The 21,803-nt window shown below is 33.0% G+C and overlaps 1 protein-coding gene across 1 annotated transcript; it reads right to left on the bottom strand.

Annotated features, from left to right (window-relative positions):
* Nucleotides 1–2,098: 2,098 nt before the first annotated feature.
* On the bottom strand, nucleotides 2,099–21,701 carry LOC140050374 (uncharacterized). The gene is made up of 5 exons (XM_072095536.1): nucleotides 21,502–21,701; nucleotides 13,347–13,586; nucleotides 6,461–6,756; nucleotides 5,553–5,613; nucleotides 2,099–4,864 (listed from the first exon to the last, which is right to left on the bottom strand). Exons 2-5 carry the CDS (start codon nucleotides 13,504–13,506, stop codon nucleotides 3,231–3,233), a joined length of 2,151 nt encoding a protein of 716 aa, XP_071951637.1. The 5' UTR covers nucleotides 13,507–13,586; nucleotides 21,502–21,701; the 3' UTR covers nucleotides 2,099–3,230.
* Between the last annotated feature and the right edge of the window lie 102 nt (nucleotides 21,702–21,803).

Raw genomic sequence — 21,803 nt, 5'->3', positions numbered from 1 at the left:
AAGCGAAATATATTATTTTAATGACTATAAACACCAGAAACAATAGGAAGACGTTGACAATGCTATCAGTCAGCTAAGCAGTCAGTTTCCGGATCAATAGTCACTTCCCTGCACGCTGATACTGATACAGGACATAATGTACTATGGACCCGGCTGCAATCACCTTCAAATTGGAAAAAGCTACGATTTATAGTAGGCCTATCTGGCACAATCGTTTGGGGTGAAGGTGGGAGGGGAGGGAGGTGGGGGGGGGGAGGATATATGTTGGTGAAGATGGAAGCGCATTGGAACGGATATAACTTTCTAGGGTAGGCCTACTGTGAATATTAGACCAGGAAAATCATAAAGAATTGAGCAAATTTACTTCTACTTGGGAAAATAGATGTAGGTCTATTTTACCGTAACTGTACTAAATTCATACAAAACCCACCCAACTGCTCAGTACATAGTTTGTAATCGAAGGTCATAGAAATGAAATTTTTTTTATCAGTTAATCTATGATATAAGATTAAGATCGACAATATACACAACTGAAACATTGTTTTTATTCATCAATTTGTTTTATTAGGTCCTAGATCACTTTATAATTATTTAAACAAACGACAAAAACGTAAATATACGGTGCTGTCGCCATCATAATGTACAAAAATACAGAAAACATTTCATACTATCGGGTTAAAATCTGCCAACAAAACATCGTAGAAAAATACTTATCTCTAGGCCTGACATAAATATAACAAAACAGTAAGGTAAAAGCACAATGTGTGTAAATAAAGCAAAAACTATTTTACAAACTGAAAATGAAGTTTGTTAAATCCTCCTCACTCGTCCTCAGAGGAGGCAAGCGACAAACGTGGATAATACCATCATTATATTCTTTAATTGTATTTATACAACCTTTCGTAAATGTATACATACCGTATATAATGACTATATCAATTAAATTGATAGCGCGACATGAAAATTGTTTAGAACACTATTCTCAAAGTAGACCAGAATGATGGTAACACTCGTCACTCTTTCGTACCACGAGTTACCCGGATGTTTAAGACGTAGGTTGTTAGGCCTACTAATAAAAACTAAACACAACAGGATAGGCGGCGCTTATCAAAAAAAAAAGATATAAACGTTTAGAAAATGTGTTGGAGATAAAGTTAATATTAAGAGGGAGGACGTATCATACCGGCACGTCAATAGTACACGTCACTCGCCTCTATAACCATGTAAACCACGTGTTCAAATATTTAGTGACGTCCCAGTATAATAGCCTCCTTATGGGAAAAACGCAATCAGATGGGCGTTATCTTGTTTTTCTTTATCAAAGCTTCGCTCCTCTCTCTAATTATATAGTAGGCCTAATGATTATTGCTGTATTTAATTAGAACATGTGAGATAACGTCATACGTCAGGATCTATGGAAGTTTCGTTTCCCTAGATACAAAGTACATTTATAACAATACATAAGCATTACAATGGACGTAAACTAAGGCAATGAGGTAACTAAATTTACGAACAAATATGGGTATTTTTTTAATTGTTTTTAATTAATGACATAGTAGTCTGCAATACCGTGACGGTTTTCAAATAGAAATGAGCCTCATTACGACGTGCGTCAAGACTGCCACGCACAATGTATGACGTACACAAAAACGGTTGTCATACACACAATTATGCTATAAAAAACAACTTCCACAACTACGTCATAAAAATCCCCAAAACATGCACTAAAAAAATCTTTAAGAAAAACGACAAAATCGCCGCAACGCGAAATAAACTAGTAAGAAAAACAACTCCCAAAACAACATTCTATCGTAAGTAGATTGTAAAAAAATGATTTCATCTTAAATCCATATTCCTCAGGGTAAGATTGACGTCATGATGACGTCACGCAATTGTTTTATAGCTAGAAACAGCGTAGGAACATTGTGAACACACATTAATAATCATTGGATTAAATCTAATTTCTCATAAGGATTTCTGCAGCCTAAATAAACGTCCTAATCTATAAAAATCCTCCGTACTATTGTCACCGTATTTGTTGTACAAACCGTTTTTTTGTACAATTAATGCATTATGACTTAAAATAGACTATTGCATCTCAGTTTTGCGATTTTGTTTATTCTATGAAACAAACACATTCAACAATTTACATAACAATTAAAATGGCAACAAACATCCGTAAATAAACACGTAATACAAATTATTATATAATCCTGAATTCAAATTTCTTTTTAAAATTCGTCAATCACATAAAAAATGTATTTATCATAAAATTACTTTTGGGACTGTGCTCAGTATTAATGATATATACCATTTTGTTATAATGATAATAATATCCTGGATTTACATACCTTACCGCCTAATGTTGTGAAACCTCTAAGCGCTAAACATGATTACCCCAGTCATTTTTTTGGGATTAAACACGTATGGAAACATACTCCCATAATGCAACGAAACATTGTAGCCTGGGCCATATAAATAAACAGAAACATAATCATGATTTCTTACAATTTGAAGTCCGATATCTGAACAAGAATTTAGTGATAATTTTAGATATTGCAACTTAAGCTAAAAACATCAAAACAATGAGTTTATAAATAACAAAAAAAGAAAAAACAATCAACACACGCAACGGCATATAGACATATCGTACTATGATAAAATAGAAAAGAATTGTTAATAAAATATTGCAATTTACGTTGCAACATAGATAAAAATATCTAGACTAGATACCTTTATCCTGCGTTAAAAAATAAAATTACGAGACCTATTTGAATGGTGTACGGCAAGCAGCTATTTATAAACATTTCATACTTATTTCTACTTAGACATTTTTAGATGATTTTTCATTATTAAAATTTAGATATCTATTTCCGTTTTATCTATTAATGGAAGTAGGTAGATATTTTTGGATATGAAAAATGCTTTAAAGGCTTTTAAAGAATAAAAACAGTTCTTGTGAAGCTTTTGTAAATGTAAAAAGAAATCTTTCTTAATATTGAAAAGAGGTTTCTAGATCTTCGGCAAGAAGTTTTTAAAAAAAGAAACATATTATTTTGTACTTCGGAAGAAATAGGCTTCTTTGTAAATGTTAAAATCTTTGCTGATATTGAAGAGACGTTTCTCCAGAAATAACTAATCTTTTAGATCTGTTGTTTTTTTTTTTGAAAAGGAACTACTACTTCGGAAGATCTGGAAGAAAACATTCGAAAGAATAACAAAAAATTGAACTATATTGTCCAGACATTCACCTTTTCTGCGATAACACACCAATTGGCATGGTCATAATAATTTTCAATGACATGTAAGTTTTTGACGTGTTCTTCTATAAGATTTGCCAGTTCTCCTTCTTTGAAGACATGATAGTACCGCAGACAGGTAGAGGGATCTTCTGGTTCGAAGACAGACTCTTCTTTGCACTCTTGCAACGCGGCGGCGTCGCTGGAACGACAGCGTCGCATGTTGTTGACAATTCTTTTTGGTAATTGGGGACTATACTGAATGTGTTGAGTTTTCTCAAAGCTACTATCGGAGTGGTTACGCCGAACTCTTGGACTGATACGTTTAACGAGCTCAACAGGTATCGAAGACAAACTCTCCTCGGATGATGATCTGGATTCCATAGGAGACTCAACATCTTTTAAGAGAGACTTTTTCAGATGTGTTGCTTTACGGCAAACTTGACTTTTAGATGAATTGTTGATTTCTTGTTTAACTGGACTTGCTCTTTTATGCGAAAGACACATTCCAATGTCGACTGACATACATTGTAGAGCAGCTTTTGCTGATTTTTCAGATAAACCTAATCTTCTGTCAGCAGATTTACTAATTCCATTCCATGAACTGAAATCAGAATACAATTTATATGGACTACTTTTGGTATTGGAAGCACCGTTAATAAGAGAGGGACATGTTTTACAAAGAGTGTAATCATCAGAGGTTATGACGCAATTACCAACTCGAATACAAACTCTGCAAGGTGACTCTGAGAATCCACTGTCTTCAAGATGTTTAGGTATTTTGGTTGCATTAAAATCATTGAGGCCTGCTGACCTCATTTGGCTTTGGTTCTTAGGATTAACTTGCGGAGATTTACTTTTCCAGATTGTAGAAAAATCCAGAAGAGATTCATTTTTTACATTATTTGAAGATTCTTTACTGTCTTCACTTTGACTTCTCGTTAAAAGAGCTATTTTGTATCTATTTTTATCTCTCATGTATTTCTCAGAACTATGTCGACTGAGTCCTTTACTCGCGTCTCCATTACTCACAGTCTTTATCTCATTTGAAACGCTAGCTATTTTTTTCACAAAAAGTTCTTGAATTGCACTAGATAGTTTGTTACCAAAGTTTTCTTCTCTTTTAATATCACTACTTAGTTTTTCACATTTGCTTGCGTTTGATAAAAATCCATCAAACTTTGTGGATATTTTTGGACTTTTATTGGTTAACAATTTTGTGTTTTGATCAAACTTTGGAAATTCGTCACCATCTTCATCTACGCTACTTCCAGTAGAGCTATGCCGAACCTTCTTTCCTTGCTGAAATGCGTGATGTCTAGTTTGCTGTTCTAGTATACATCGTCCATCCGTGCTTGAACTTCTTTGGTGTATGGTGGCTCGCTGTAAAGTTCTACTCAATCTGGAATGCCCATTTCGGAGTCTTTTTAAGGTTTCTGAATTCAGGTGTTGCTGCCATATTTGATGTTGGCTCAAACACGGTAGTAACTCTTTATTGCCATTAATCTGTTTATTGCTTTTATTGTTTTTTATCAATTTTTTCTTTACATTTTTTGAGTTGTACAATAGTTCATCATCATCACTTCCTGAACTGCAAACCTCACTTGAATTTTCAACACAATTTGCTAAGAAAAAAAAAGGTCAATTTTTAGTAATAATAGAGACCAATGTTAATTCATAATGATATACAGTAGAATCCCTCCTTTGGGATACCTCTATTAATGGGACATTGATATTCAGAAGAATCCACTATTCTGGGGACACCTCTATTAATGGGACATTGATATTCAGAAGAATCCACTATTCTGGGGACACCTCTATTAATGGGACATTGATATTCAGAAGAATCCACTATTCTGGGGACACCTCTATTAATGGGACATTGATATTCAGAGGAATCCACTATTCTGGGGACACCTCTATTAATGGGACATTGATATTCAGAGGAATCCACTATTCTGGGGACACCTCTATTTTATTTAGGAGGCACTTCCCCCCTTTTTAGGGGACAACCTGATAAGTGTGCTTTTTTCCTTTTAAATGAACTAGAAGTAATATATAAGGAAACAAGATGGTCATTCCCTATTCTGTTAAAGGGACACTTTGTTTTGAATCCTCTATTCTGAGAACACTTCTATTCAGGGGGCTCTTTCCCCCTTTTCAGGAGAGTGCAGATTTTTCCTCTGAAATGAACTATTAGAAGCCATATGTAAACTAACAATACGACCAACCCCTATTCTGTTAAAGAGACACTTTTTTTCAGTGTCCCCTTAATAGGGTTTTACTGCATAAATAATATATAAAAACACTTACCAGGTTTCTTTCTTAATCGTGGTTGGAAATGCCAGGGCACAAGCACATCTTGGGCATCAAACTATTATAGAAAATAAACACATTAATATATTGTCATAAATTAATACTTATTAAAAGATTTTTAATGCTTATTTTTATAATTATCAATATACAATTGAACAAAAAAGTATTTTAATAGAATTTAAAGTAAAATAGAAAATAACTATGAGAAATTTGTAAACCGATATTAAACTCAAACTTGCTGCGTATGGGTGTAGTCGTACATGGTTGAACAGGGGCATTGCTTTAAAATGGCATATCCTATTAGCTGATAGCTTGGACTTGCTTACTCTCTGTCAAGTAAATCTGTATTCTATACACATGAAAAACGATATTAAAAATATGCTAATATTGCATTTGAAGCTAAATTATTCATATCCTTTTTTGATTAATTTTGTCAGAATACATTTATGAAACTCAATTAACATTCTGAAATAGGAATCTTAAAAAAAAAACAGTTCTGCAAAATGTATTAATTAAATAAAGAATTTGTAAATATGATAGGTAAGTAACACTGTGAGTATGCTTGCCATGTCAAGTAAACTTTTTATTTTGTACTTATCTATCATACTACTACTTTTCATCATTTGGAGTGGATTTGTATCTCGGCTACTGATTGCATGATTCTGGGTTCAAGTCCTGAAGTGTCACACATCTTGTGGATATATTTGGCCTGTGCCATAACCCATAAATCATGAGATTCAGTGGCGGATCCAGAATTTTGAAATAGGGGGCCCGGGGTCTAAAAATGGCAAAATGAAGGGTTAGCTTAATTTGATGTCTTATCTTTTGCATTATGAATTGAGAAATGTAAGGGGCCCGGGCCGACTGGGCTCCCCTTGGATCCGCAACTGAGATTATTTCATTACCTTTCGGTGACTCTGTTCAAGTGCCCAGACACAAACCATCACCCTTCCACCAGGTCTTGTTATTCTAGCTAGCTCCTGCAGTGCCTTAACTCGTCGTTCCACTGTAGCAAAGTGATGGATCACGGCGATGGAGATGACTGCATCACAGCTGCCGCTTCTGTACGGTAGATTGATATTGTCACAAACTAGAACATTGTGTCCTCTTTGCTGTGCGATCTGTGTCAACCTGGAACAACAGTCTGATCCTAATTTGTATATGGACGGATTAATGTGCAAATACTTCCCATTGCCACATCCTGTCAAAAAAGAAAAAAGAAAATAAATTTGTTATTTTCATAATATTTCTTAGTATTATATTCATTCACTGCTGGTTGGGACATCCTCACTGCTGGTTGGGACGTCCTCACTGCTGGTTGGGACGTCCTCACTGCTGGTTGGGACGTCCTCACTGCTGGTTGGGACGTCCTCACTGCTGGTTGGGACGTCCTCACTGCTGGTTGGGACGTCCTCACTGCTGGTTGGGACGTCCTCACTGCTGGTTGGGACATCCTCACTGCTGGTTGGGACGGGCGTCCTCACTGCTGGTTGGGACGTCCTCACTGCTGGTTGGGACATCCTCACTGCTGGTTGGGACATCCTCACTGCTGGTTGGGACGTCCTCACTGCTGGTTGGGACGTCCTCACTGCTGGTTGGGACGTCCTCACTGCTGGTTGGGACGTCCTCACTGCTGGTTGGGACATCCTCACTGCTGGTTGGGACGGGCGTCCTCACTGCTGGTTGGGACGTCCTCACTGCTGGTTGGGACGTCCTCACTGCTGGTTGGGACGTCCCATCAAAAGCGATAGAGTTCACTGTTGGATCCAGCATGCGTATGTATGTTTTAATGTTTGTATTGTTCATTTAAAATCCGGAATAAATTGAATTGTTTTAACTTGTTAGTATTTCTTTATAAGCATCACCAGCAGGTGTTTTCGATATTTGTTTGTAATTAGATGATTCCAACTTAGTATAGGTATGAAACGCCATGTGTGCCAAAATGTTCAAATTGTAATCTAGAACTTACAGTAGTACTAAGCCATACTCCATAAACTAGTATTGAAAATATAATTGCATCCCTTTGACATTAAAAATAAAGTTATCAGAAAAAAAAAATGTTGTTTGAGAACTAAATCATGATGCTCCAGGAATTTGCTTGTAAAACAAAACCTAGTACTTGATCACAGAAAGGATTCGCACCAAGGTATTTGGTATTCAAAGGTCAGCTCAGGATGTCGAACCACGCTTTTCAAAATTACTTACCAGAAATCGGAATTTCTTATCAAGAAAAACCTATACAACATAAGACTGCGATAAATAACCTATCTATTCTCTTGAGTAATGAGAGCCAACACCTTTTCATCTACTAATTCCATAGTTATACTGTATTACTAATCAGAAGATAACTTCTATAATAGACAATATCAGATCAATACACACTTAAATACAAAACGACAGTAATAACAAATAGATTACTCCACAGTGGTTCCTTCATTTGTGTTCTAATTTAATTAAACTGTAGATATTACAACAATCAGCTGTAGGCCTCCCAAGGAGGGATTGTATGTTCTAAATAGGAGATGAATACCTTTTGTCTTTTTAGGTCAAAGAACTTAAATGTAGATACTGAAAAGGTCAGTTAATTACAGACAATCCAAATGCAGTTACTAACAGTATTGACGAAGATTCTCCTTAGAGATCCGATATTTACACATCGTGAAACTATTGATTAGTTATGAAATCTAATATCTCAAGAAATAATGTTAGATTTTCAGTTGATATAAAAAATGTGTTAGTATAGCTATTGGGTCCTATGTGACCTATTTAAAATGAAGTGTAACCTTGATGTGAAGAGAGGTGATTTCAGAAAAATAAAATAAACCCGTTAACAATAACACTATAGTAAAATCTATATTAAGGGGACATCCAACAAAGTGTCCTCTTAATAGAGATTTTCCCTTGAATAGGATTGAGCAGAGCCGTCACGACCAGTATGGTTGGTAAGGTTTCAATCCGACCACTTTTCACAGAGGCCTTTGACAACCCAGTGGCTTGAACAGAGATTGTTCCCTTTCTTGTGAAAACCGGACCACTTTATTTTTTGTGACTACATCACTGTTAAGCGTGTGTTAAAAAATAATACATCTCACCGTTTGTTTCACTGGAAAATGTCCCTAACAGTAGAATCATGACAATGACAATCCAGTTTTTTATTTTCCATAGTTAAATATTTCTTATGCATATAATAAAAATTAATTTTCGCAGAGGTCATAACATAAGTAGCCTACTGTACTTCTTCTATCTTAGAAAATAGAAATGTTGCTAATTGCTAATGACTCCATTTGCCGGCGAACAAAAACAAATACACATGACATTTTCTTGCATCGATCCAGATATTAATAGTAAGTATACATTGCTCTAATAATTACCATGCACATATTTCTAATTTTTTTTCGCTTCAAAAAACATGCATCCATGTGCAAAATGTGTTACAATTATTCTGTAACATTTCGGATTAAGTTAGCCATGGGGATCTCAGTGCTCGCAAAACAAGTTGCCCACGAGGTCTCATGGCAACCAAACATTACGCTAGGTAACTATACTTGAAAAGGTCTGTCCCGATGGGAGCTTAAAGTTGTTCTGACCATTTTCAGTACAAATCTTAAAACTACCAGTAGTTTTAAGATGAAAATAAAGGCCAACTACGGTAGTCAATCAATCAACAGGCACCCAATTGTTATCTTGTGAGTAAAGCTATATCTACACTATCAAGTTTGACGAAAAAGTGTGATGTGACCAAATATGGTAGTGATATGCCTAAATATAGTAGTGATATGACATCATCATGTCCATATATGGGCACATCTCATAAAGTTTGATGGTGTAGACAGAGCCTTACATTGTCACTGCATTACCCCATTACCAAAGTGTTGACATTTCAGGCAAAGCACTTCAACCAGCTTTAAGGAGAAAATTCAAAATTAACATAACATAAAAGCAAATATTTATACAGTATTTAAAGAGCAATTTAATCTGAATAACAAACACATTTTACGATACAATCGTCATCTTCTCAGAATTGAATCTTAAGAATTAAAGGGCAACTTAGGATTTACAAATTCTATTCTTTTGATATAAAATATAATTGTGATAGCATTGATGCAGTGTAGGTTCTAGTGGGTGATTCAGCAGCTCCGAAACTCTGCAACAATCTTCTCAAGATTCAATTGAAGGTTCATATTCTAGCAACGTTTTTTGAAACAATGGGGACAATCTGATGATTGTTATAAGCGCTATATGAATTCTACAACATTTTTTTTTTCTCTTTCGTGATTTAACATTATTAAATTAATAAAGATTGGTAAAAAGATTTTACATATTAGCACAAATTGACCATTCTTAAAATATTATTATTATTACTAAATTTTCAAGACAGTCCATAATAGTAGGCCTACTATCTATCTTTATAAACATAAACAACTTGTTAACACAGAACAACTACATCATATTACGAGTAGAATTTTTAAATTCGGAGTTGTAATTTAACTTGGTTCATTGGTTGGTATTTCGTAATTTATGAATTCTGTACTGTATATTACAAGGATTTATGCCCAACTGATGTTGCCCGAAATTCATTTAATACAATTAATAATGTAAATATCCAGCTAAAATATAGATCTCAGAGACAATAAAATGTTCGTTCTGTAGAGGATTTTTTTTTTGGCAGAATCTGAATTGATTTGGTATTGCCTGCGAATCCAGCGTTGTCTTTAAATGTCAAAACATACATTATTCGATTCCTGAGTAGAACTCGGCTTAACGTTTGCGAATATTTAATTTTTGTTTCTGGACCGAAGAGATTGAATGGCATACCCCCACATTTATGGTTTAAATTAAAAAAAACACAAATGAAAAAACAATTGTTTTAATGGCAACTTTGCAATATACTAATGCCTACCGTTTTGTTTTTATTTTAATATTGCACTAGAAATAGGGCTTTATAAATACAATAGTATTGAAATCATTTAAAAGTAGGTGTGTTACTCTTACCATAGTTCATATAAACAAGAAAACTAGGCAATAGTGCTTTATGTTGGAACATAAAGTGATAAATGTATTAAGCCTTGCTCATAAAACAAAAGTTCCAATTAATTATGTCTGTGTGCGGCCTATTGCTTAGCTAGAGAGTAAGTTACGATAAATTCACAGACAAATCGTTTTTCTAATTAGATTCCATTTTAATGGAATTTCTAATTTGAGCCATCCCTGTTGGAAAAAAATTTAGTTGAGACAAAATTGGAGATGCTAGATTAGTTCTAGATGACGGTAAAAGTAAGACGGCAGAATAAACCAATCACTTTTAATAATGTTTATACTGAAGTCGTACATGCAGAAATATTCAAGGTTTGAAATCGTGCATCGAGTCATCGGTAGATTGGAAAATTGTATTGTATTGAAAGACATGTTTATCACACTGGGAATAAAGCAAAAGGTCATTTTTAAATATTAATCAACTTTACGTAATATTAAAGTATGTTTGTCAAACTAAAAATATGTTTTCTTTATTAGATGTCTTCCGCTACTATACAGTTATGTAACTTCACTTTAAAACCATTGTTCACAGTTTTTCTGAAATTAATTAGAATTTTTTTTGTAATCAGAATTATTTACTGTACTACAGTACTAGAAACGATACCTGCCCCAGATTGGGTATCCCAACTCAACTACGGGCTGTTTTAAGGTAGTTTAAAACCTTAGTACAATCAGGGAGTTGACAACTCCCTGGTACAATTGAAATTAATAACACCCATTCCCAACCCCTCCCCAGTTCAAATTTAGTAATAAAAACTTCCAACTCTAACAAACACGTCTTTAGATGCATGCTGTTTACAATGAGGCAAAATTTGTATAACAAACAAACTTAACAAACTCTCTCTCTATCTCAATTTCTTATTAGTTATATAATAATAAATACATAATATTGATATTGTATGAATATAAGATTATTACTAGCAAACAAATTTTGTTTTTATTTAAATTAATAATAGTTACAATATTTTTATTCTTATACTTTATTTTACCACACTACAAAAAGAAGTTGTAATCATTATTGCAAAAATAAGAAATTGGGGTTTTCATGAAAGCTACCACATTTCCGATTAGTTTGTGAGCATGTTCAGTTGTATCTTACACTATTGCTTTATAATGCTTTGCTAGATGAATCAAAATACTGTAAGCACTCGTTGCACTTTGACAAGAAAGATCATTCCCGGCAGCGAGTAATTCAACAATATCAACGAGTATATAAAAAGATTCTATTAGCTGCTATTAGGCCATAGCTACGAGTCCCTAATTCGCCTATTTATGCCCTAATATACCTGCTTCTCTCTCGTTTACCTGATGACAGAAATTAATTGAAATAGCTAGACATCTTGTCTACTACCTGGCTATCATTAGTTTAAAATGGTTAAGAGCCAAATTGTCATAAATGTTTTGAGTACTTCACCTCTGGTAAAATTAATAAAGTCTGAAGTTATTAAATCTTGTAACATAATTTTTTTTTTTTTTTTAAAGACAAGATTTATTTCTACAAAAATAGTGGAAACTTAGGACTGTTAAGTCCTGATGGCGTCCCATTAATAGAGGTCCTAATGTACTCACAAAGTCAATGATTATGAGAATGTACCACCATGAAGAAAGATGTGAAAACAGCCAAAACAAGAATCTTCTGCATGATATTTCGGAAAGTTCCATTATCTTGAAGGTGTTCAAATTTGTTGTTACTTTTCGAGTTGAAGTGGAAAAGGCCTATACTGGTTTATCCGGGTAAGCTAGGCATGAATACCTTTTATTGTAATGTAAGCTCACGCAACAGAGATTTCACACTACTATGCAAGTACTGGACACCTTAAAGTAGGCAATCAATACGTCATTTAATTATCTCTAGTCAAAAGTGTCATGATACATAGGAAAATAGCAGTAGATGATTTGCAATTCTCTACTGTACTTTCACATTTATTGTTTCCTTCTATGAAAAATGTATTGTATTTTTTTTTAAAGATTCAGATGAACTTCAAATCCTGGATGTTGTAGACCAACCCTAAACATGCGGGTAGATCAATTTGTAGCTACAGTACAATAAAATGATATTTCATTAAAAAATAAACGTGGCCAATGTTTTGTAAAGCATGGATTTTTTCTATTCTAAAATCATGCTGATCTTGGCTATAATTATTTCTAATACTTTAGCATTGTAACATCTGGCATATCATTATATCATTAAATATGAGCTTTTCATTGTCAGAGATTAATAGAGTGTACTGGATATTGTACTAGTTGGCATTTTCAATATAGTTGATAGTAATTACTAATGGAATAATTTTATATTAAGAATATAATCAGAGATGTAGTATACCAAAGCTGTACATTACAGATAATCACACCCTCTATATTCGGTTTCAGACACCAGGCTTAATTCAAGTATAACACCATGGGAGTGTTCCAATCTATGCCAGAAGAATCATGCACAATGAAACCCACAATTTATGGCGGGCCTGGCCTAGAACACCAAAGAAAAGTAGAAAGTAGTCTCAATTTCCTGGAGCATTGAACTGTTTTTTTTAATTAGAGGATGTTACAGTATTTTTCAAATATAGTCTGTCAAAGTGCATCTTTCACACCTGTTCTGGCACTTTAAAGGGTAAGGGTATAAAAAAATATATCAGTACTTTTCAATAATTGTAAAGCTATGCGAAATGCCTACAAAATATCTTAGGTTGGGTGTCTCTGACCACCTCATCCTAAACACAATTACATCCATGAAAATTATATAACACAAAAACTTCCTACCAACATCAGCTATAAGACTCCCTGGTTCCAGTCCCTCAATAAAACCTTTGACCTTTGGCCATGCCTTGTATCGTGTGTCACTGAAATGCGGTGCAATCTTATCGTAGACATCGTGGACATGTTTCTTCTCAAGAGCGACAGAGCGAGAATGCCTATCCATGAAGTATACGAAGCGATATCAAAGGTCAAGACACTAGGGTCACTATGCCACAACTGCAAAACATTCCTCCGTCAGAAGTACTAGGAATAAGAGAAATGAATAGTCATTAAAACATCTGATATTTAATGATAGTTGAGTCTTCAACAATGTTTTAAATTTGAAACCTGTGACCTCTTAAAGGATGAATATCCAGTACCGTAGCCACGAGAATTAAATTTGTGCGGTTTCGCAACAAGAAGGAACAATCCCCTGTGTGGGCCATGGGGTTGTCAAAGGCTTCTGCCAAAAAGTGGTCTCTGATTGAATCCTTATCTACCGTACTGGTGGCAACACCCCTAGTATCACACCACAGAGTCATATGCAGTACGTCACAGATTTTTACCTTTCAAAGAGTAGCCTCTGAGTCAAGCATCAATATTTAAATAACAATTTAAAAAATGTGTATCAAATATAACATTTATGTGTCAGTCCTCGTCATATATGTCCACACTGCTAGATGGAGAACTTCACATGTGCATGTCATTTTGTTTCAGTCTTTCTTCCTGTATTTAATTTAATTCAAAATAATAATAATCTTTTTTCTTAACATTTTTTTTCAAAATTCTTTTGAAAATAAATTTGAATCTCATTGAAGCGATATAAATTAGACATGATTGCAATGAACTCTGAACACTAAATTGACTTAAAATTCATGAAATCTAGTAAACACATTGTATGAGCAATACAGTATAATTAAGATGAGCATTTATTGATTATTGTGAATATAATGATGGTAAACTATTATTTATAACCTTATTATTAAAATATTCAATTCAACTAATTACAAGACCTGGCAATATTATTTTCACCTTCACAGAAATTACATGATAGCATTTTATTCATTTTCTTAAAAACATTGAAACAAAACTAATTTAGTTGTTTAATTCAACTTTTATTTAATCACGGAGGCCCAGATCAAGACATGGTTGTTCTTCACTGAAGCCGTGTTTGTAAGTGTACAAGCCTGTAGCCAGGATTTTTACAGGGGGTTCAGTTTTTCAAAAAAGGAGCACAAATTGTCACAATCTACTAGGCCTACATCCGCTGCTGTCCTCTAGTTGAAAAGGGCACTTTGGGAAAGGGGAGATTTGTTGGCTACAGACTTAAAGTGTGTGGTTTGATTGTCATGTGTGGCACATACTGAAAATAAAGGTGGTAGTATACTGTACATGGTAAAACGGCAGATGGGAAAGGTACACTATTCAATAACTAAGTATTTAGTAGTCTACTTTAAATTAGAAAGTGTAACAAAATAAATTTCTGCTCAAGAACCATCTTCTTGTTTAGTTGCTTCCTTTTCCCTTTTTTTCTTCTGAGAGGGCCAATTTAATTGAATTCATTTATTTTTTTATTGTAAATTGTTTGTGCTTATTTATTTTTATTTAATTATTATTATTACATGTTTATGTATTTTTGTGAGGGTCCCTAATGATCAGCTTCAAACCACCCTCGTAAAATATTATTGAAATAAAATAAATAAATAAATAAATTCCTTTTAGTTTTAGATATTGTCATAGCAATTTTCCAAAATAATACTGTCTCAAAACGAAAATGATCAATAAATTAGTTTGCCTTCGTAAAATAACTATGCAATTATGGGTATGGCATGACAACCTTTTCTGAATTTCAAACATTGTACAAACCATGTATAGTTCAATGTACACACTGTAATACTGTCGGTTTTAATCAATTAAACTTTGTTGTACCGTTAAGAGCAAGAGCAATTTGAGGAACCTACAAAATATATTTCCGAGAAACCTTTGCATGAACTCAGTTTTGAAGAAATTCAATTGTGTTTTTAATTAACATCTCTTCTTCCAAGACTTCGTACGTCACTAGGGAATTGGGAATTCAATCAACGCGGCCTGATCATGCTTGAAAAAAAATGATACACAATATTATTGTACTAATTGTAAAAGTTAATTTTTTTTAATACTGTATTAATACATATGCTACTGTTATGAATGCTAAGCCATGATATTTAATACTAATAATAATTTCTAGGTTTCAATTGTTTTTCTTAAAAATGAACAAGCTTTTGAAAATATATTGTCATGATAACATGGTGCCCAGTTGCACTGTAAAAATAAACATATTATCATATAATACTGTTTACCACAAGGTGTCCAAAGCATGATGTATCAAATTACTTTTTTCCTCTCTCTCTAATTATTGTTTTTTTTAGGTTCACCAGTCAGAATTACGTTTTTAAATGCCATAATATTTATATTTTTACAAATATTATTAGTAAATTTAGTTAGAACCTAGACTAACTCGAGATGTAAAGAACTTGTTAAAGCCCCATAGAAATGAAAATTTATATCTATTAACACCAAATTTGGAATGCACATTTTAATTACCATAAAAGAATTTTTGAAAGGATTTATGTCGTTTTTATTGCCCTAAAATCATCAACAGTCACAGAAAGCATACAGTGTTAAAATTGATCAATGATTTGGGTTATTAAAGCGGCACGATGCCTGAATAATTGATGTCGCAATAATTGAAAACGGTAAATCATGTTTCTACGAGCAATTTCGAGCGCCATATATGAATTGAGTGTGCGTTACTGACAGATTTACTACTAGAAATTAGTTAGTCCCAAATTGAAATACAACTTTAGCGGACGCGTGTACGACTTAAAACTGAAATAATTTATTAATATGATTTTTCATAGCCATCAATAGTAGGTGAATAAATTATACTGCGATTTAATGATGTTTGAAAATGATGTACTACTGTACAGGTAATAGCAATGTTCTATACAAGGTAGGGATCGTTACATCGAAATTCATTGTGAATAACTTTTATATATAACAAATTTAAGAGCTGGAGTCAAATCTCAACTAGATTCACATTTTAAAAAAACCCATTTAATTACTGTACAACCATTACATTTTAAAGCTGAGTTCACACTAGACCAAAGCACAAGGACATAAACACAATGTATTGTATGCAAGTTGGCCAATGATAAGGCAAAAGTCCGGATAATCCATTACTTGTGATTGGTCAAATTAGGTCCTACATTACGTTACATCCTAGTGGGAGCCAATCTTAAAATTGGGAATGAGGCAGGCACAATCTGGATTCACAATACTTTTTAATATATTTTTAAAATAATATTCATAAATATAAAGCGTAATGATGTGAAATGCTTTATCTTTAAATCAAATAAAATATTCTTTATTCATATAAAAATATTCTATTATAACACACACAAAAAACCCCAATATACATGAAATACGCAATATAGAGTAGATAAAATAAAACACTCAAATGAGCTTGCTGCAATTGTGTCCCCCAAGAAAATGTCAGATCTACTTCAACAAAATACAGTATACAACAGAACAGCCTACAAACTAACTTTACATCTATATAACATTACAACATTTAGCTTTATGTGTAGTAAATCAGAAAAACCTTAATACTATTTCTAGTATACTACGATGATTCAATTCTGTTGTACCTGATCACGTCCTGTTTGTATAGCGATACAGCGTATCTGTCTAACCTGATGCTCTGTCTACACTATCAAACTAGTTTGACAAAAAAAATGTGATGTGCCCATATATGGACATGATAATGTCATATCACTACCATTATTTGAGCATATCACTACCATATTTCGACACATCACACTTTTTTGTCAAACTACAGTACAGTTGGATGGTGTAGACAGAGCTTAACCATACATCTATCTATATAATATTACAATATTTAACTTCATGTGTAGTATAAATCAAATCGTTGTACTATCTATGATGATATCAATTCTGTTTTCTGACTACTAATTTTGTACTAAACCTGATCATGTTCTGTTTGTTAGCGATACAGCGCATCCGTCTAACTTAACCGCAAGCTGTACAAGGACATATTTTTTAACGGTGCTTGAAATCATGGCAATCAATTACCAGCATGTGCAGCTGATTCTGCTAATGACTTTTCTTTTACTTCGGTATAGCAGCACGTAATTTAACAAATTCAAATCTATGATTTGTACACTGTATGTTGATGTACAATTTGTGATTAGGGAATTCCTTTACAGTATACGTTTACATTATTCTCTTATACATACTCTATTAAGGAGAAAGAAACAAATATATGGCCAACCGCTATTCAAGGGACCACTCTATTAAGGGGACATTTTGCTAGGTCCTAAAGAGTCCTCCTGTCTTTGTTTTAATACCACAACCTCTATTAAGGGGACATTTTGCTAGTTCCTAAAGAGTCCTGTCTTTGTTTTAATACCACAACCTCTATTAAGGGGACATTTTGTTAGTTCCTAAAGATGTCCTCCTTTCTTTGTTTTAATACCACAACCTCTATTAAGGGGACATTTTGCTAGTTCCTAAAGATGTCCTCCTTTCTTTGTTTTAATACCACAACCTCTATTAAGGGGACATTTTGTTAGTTCCTAAGGATGTCCTCCTTTCTTTGTTTTAATACCACAACCTCTATTAAGGGGACATTTTGCTAGTTCCTAAAGAGTCCTCCTGTCTTTGTTTTAATACCACAACCTCTATTAAGGGGACATTTTGCTAGTTCCTAAAGATGTCCTCCTTTCTTTGTTTTAATACCACAACCTCTATTAAGGGGACATTTATCTGGGTCCTAAAGGTGTCCTTTTCAATTTAATTCAATTTCTTTTATTTCGGAAATGTCATCCATATCAACAAGCGTACAAAACGAAAAAGAAAGTTTGCAAACTCTAAGCTTAAAATAGCGGTTTTAATACTGTTCTTAATGAGTTCAAGTAAAGTTTAACTTATCCATTGAGACACCCCTCTATTCAGGGACACCTCTATTAAGAGGACACTTTCAGGAAAACCAATGAGCGACAATATATGACCAACCACTTTTCAGGGAAAATCTCTTTAATTAGGGGACACTTGTTCCCAAAGATGTATCTTTATATAAACATCATTGAAAGTACCCACATATAATATAATACAGCTTAATATTGTTTAATCTACAGTATCCATAAGGAAGAACTTTTATTGGTTCTGCAATAATATTGAATAAATAAACATTTCATTAGAGAAAACCTTGAGAATATAATTATATATTTAATAGACTTTTGTCTGTAAATATATATTATAATATCCTTATGGTTTGAATTTAATAAATAAAAAATACATTATAAACTGATGTTTTTCTCTCAATTTATGATTTTTTTTTTTCGATTTCAATGTTAATACAGTATCTGTTTCCAACTCTGGTTAAACAATAGAATTTACGAAGAAATAGCAGAAAATATTGATTTAACAAACATTAACCAAACGTCAAACACGATAAAATGTCATTAGCTGTGGTAGCCTATTTAATTGAAATAATGTATTATAATATTATTTCTATATCATATTAATAATATATCTACTGTACAACACTAGTATTTCAATTTTTAAGCTCCTTGCATGTAAATATGAAAGCTCTGATTCAAGATTCAATTTATTGTCACATTATTACATACATATTATTTGTTTTCCTGAGCTTAGAAACATAGTTACGATATAATTTAAAACGCAATATAAAAACGCTAAAAAAATAATTTGACAAAAAAAAGTGTGATGTACCCAAATATGGTAGTGATATGCCCAAATATGGTAGTGATATGACATCATCATGAACATATATGAGAACATCAAATTTTTTGGTCAAATAAAGTTTGATAGTGTAGACGGAGCTTTATAAATGAATAAAGTAGGCATACATACAGTGCCATGGTAAATTTTATTTGGGAGTTAGTTTAGTAAATCATATACGCCCGTATTATTCTTAAACCGGACTTTAGTCGTAGTTCGAAGTTCGACTTGAAAAATTCGTAATTTGAGCTATTACTTCAAATTCGATTAAAAAACGAAGTAGTCTAAGTTTGCAGTTCGACTTAATGAAGTCGAGCTTTTAGTCGAGTTGCACACGTCTGGGTAACAAAGGCTATACATTGGCCAATGACAAGAGAGTATTTGAGGAGCAGACGAAATTTTGCGCATTGATATCACTTTCCATTTTCTTACAACACTTTTTACGCATCAGGACTATACATGAAAAATAATTTTAATCGTTAATTATTAGAACAAGATCAGTATTAATTTAACAGTGAAGTACTTTTGATTAACAACAAACAAAATCTTCAAAATATATTTAGGAACCATGGCGGTACGGTAACTTTTATATTTTCTAGGCCCCCAACAAAGTATGATCGCGACGAACCACGCACTTCATAGCGTGACAAGAAAGTGCTAGGCCCCCCTAAACATTCCATCGCGTGGTGAATTTCCGCATCTGCCATTGTCGCTATGGCGTGACGTAGTTGAAGTCGGACTTGCGCGAAGAAAATTATGTAATTTGTATACAGTTGTAAATAAAGATGATTTTCATTATTATAACATATACCAATGTATATTTAATTAAGCTAATATAAAAATAGATATTTCATTCTTCAATATCTGGCCAATATAACAACTCAATGACTGTTACGTCTTTCATAAACATCGTTTAAAAACTATTTAGTCGACCATTTAGCCTGCCCCTCCAGGACTAAAAAAATCGATCAAAATCCGTCTCGATTTAGTCGAGGTTGGTCTGAATTAGTCGGCGATTTAGTTGAAGTTCGGTTAATTATGAATTAAAATGACATCATTTTTTTAGTTTTAGCTCGAACTACGACTAAAGTCCGGTTTAAGAATACGGGCGATAATCATTGTTCAAATTTCTTTTCATATATAAAAAAAACTATTTAACAAAACCTTTCTATCAAATATATCGAACAATTATATTTCGCGTGAAAGGCTTAAATGAAAAGTTGCCTTTTGCTAAAAAATTATATACAAATAGATCTTTTGTTAATTTTCTTTTTTACTTAAGTTGCCAATTTTGCTATGGAATGTCGTGTTTTTCTTTTGCTCGACTGAACACATCTGTTTAGTAAAAACACTCCATTTGCCGCTAAAGAAAATGCTAATGGTGGCAATTGAACCTTGCTAAGTGTTTACGTATAATCAGAATTACATTGGTGACACTTAGTCGTCTCTCAAAATCTTAATTGCATTCTGGATTCTAGACGGAAATTTACTTTAAAAATAATTACTTTTTTTACCTGGAAATATGTTCAGATCATGGAAACTAAATGTTTCAGAATATCGAACATAGTGTAACTGATTTAAAAATAAGCAATATAATACAATAAATATAAAAACTTCCCAAACGCTGTAAATCCATAATATTATATATTATGGGTACAGAGTTTGTTAGTTCATATGAAAAACATTGCCTGTTTGACACAAAGGTCAAAATGATCAAATACAATAGAATGATCAGAATAAAATATTACGATCAGAATACAATATTACGATGACATTCACAATATAATGATAATACAATTTAAAGATCACAATGGGCCTACAATGTAACAGTCACAATTATTGTGATATAAATGTGATATAATTATGGGGTTTCATTCACCTTTAGTGAATAATGTCAATCAAATTGATGAACTGCTAAACTCCAGATTAACACACAAGATTACTTAACGCAAATGAATAGCAAAATTAGATACAATCACCTTAATTATATTTACAAATAACATACAATAAAATTAGACTTTGAACTCAAAGTATGGTGAATGCACTCTGAATGTAAAAGTATGATATGCCCAGTAAAGTAGTATAAAAACAATTAAAACACAAAAGAAATTTATTCTTGAATATACGATTTCAAGATACTTACCTACATACCCTAGACCTTACAAGGTAGTACAGTAGATAGTGCAAGGGAAAATCTACACTATTAAAAGCACAATATAATTTAACAAATATATGAAATTGATTTGCAAGAACAGTGAATGTTGCATACAGAAATTGATATACACCAAAACTAACCTTCCAAAATAAGATGATTAAATTATATTTATCGAAACTCATAGCAAGTTTAAACTCTAATTATTCAATTTATGCCTACCTTAATAATATGTGCTCTCAACTGTAAATTTTCATTCTGTATTTTCGGGTAAAATCAGTACACTTCATTTTTCATCCTCTCCGATTAATATTGTGTATGCGAGCTGGATCATTGTGTTGACGAATGATGAATGAATGGGGGAAAATAAACAGGTAGCATTTAAATGTCGTAGGTGGCGCTGTTTAATTAATAATTCGTCTGCTTTATTTTTTTTTCTTAAAAAGATTATTTACTATAAATTACCAATCTTACTATTTTCACTACAAATACAATTCATATCAATACAATTTAATTGATAGGAT

Source organism: Antedon mediterranea, chromosome 5 (assembly GCF_964355755.1).
Source record: "Antedon mediterranea chromosome 5, ecAntMedi1.1, whole genome shotgun sequence".
Lineage (NCBI taxonomy): Eukaryota > Metazoa > Echinodermata > Crinoidea > Comatulida > Antedonidae > Antedon > Antedon mediterranea.
The sequence above is the reverse complement of the archived record's forward strand: the minus strand, read 5'-3'. Positions and strand labels throughout refer to the sequence as shown.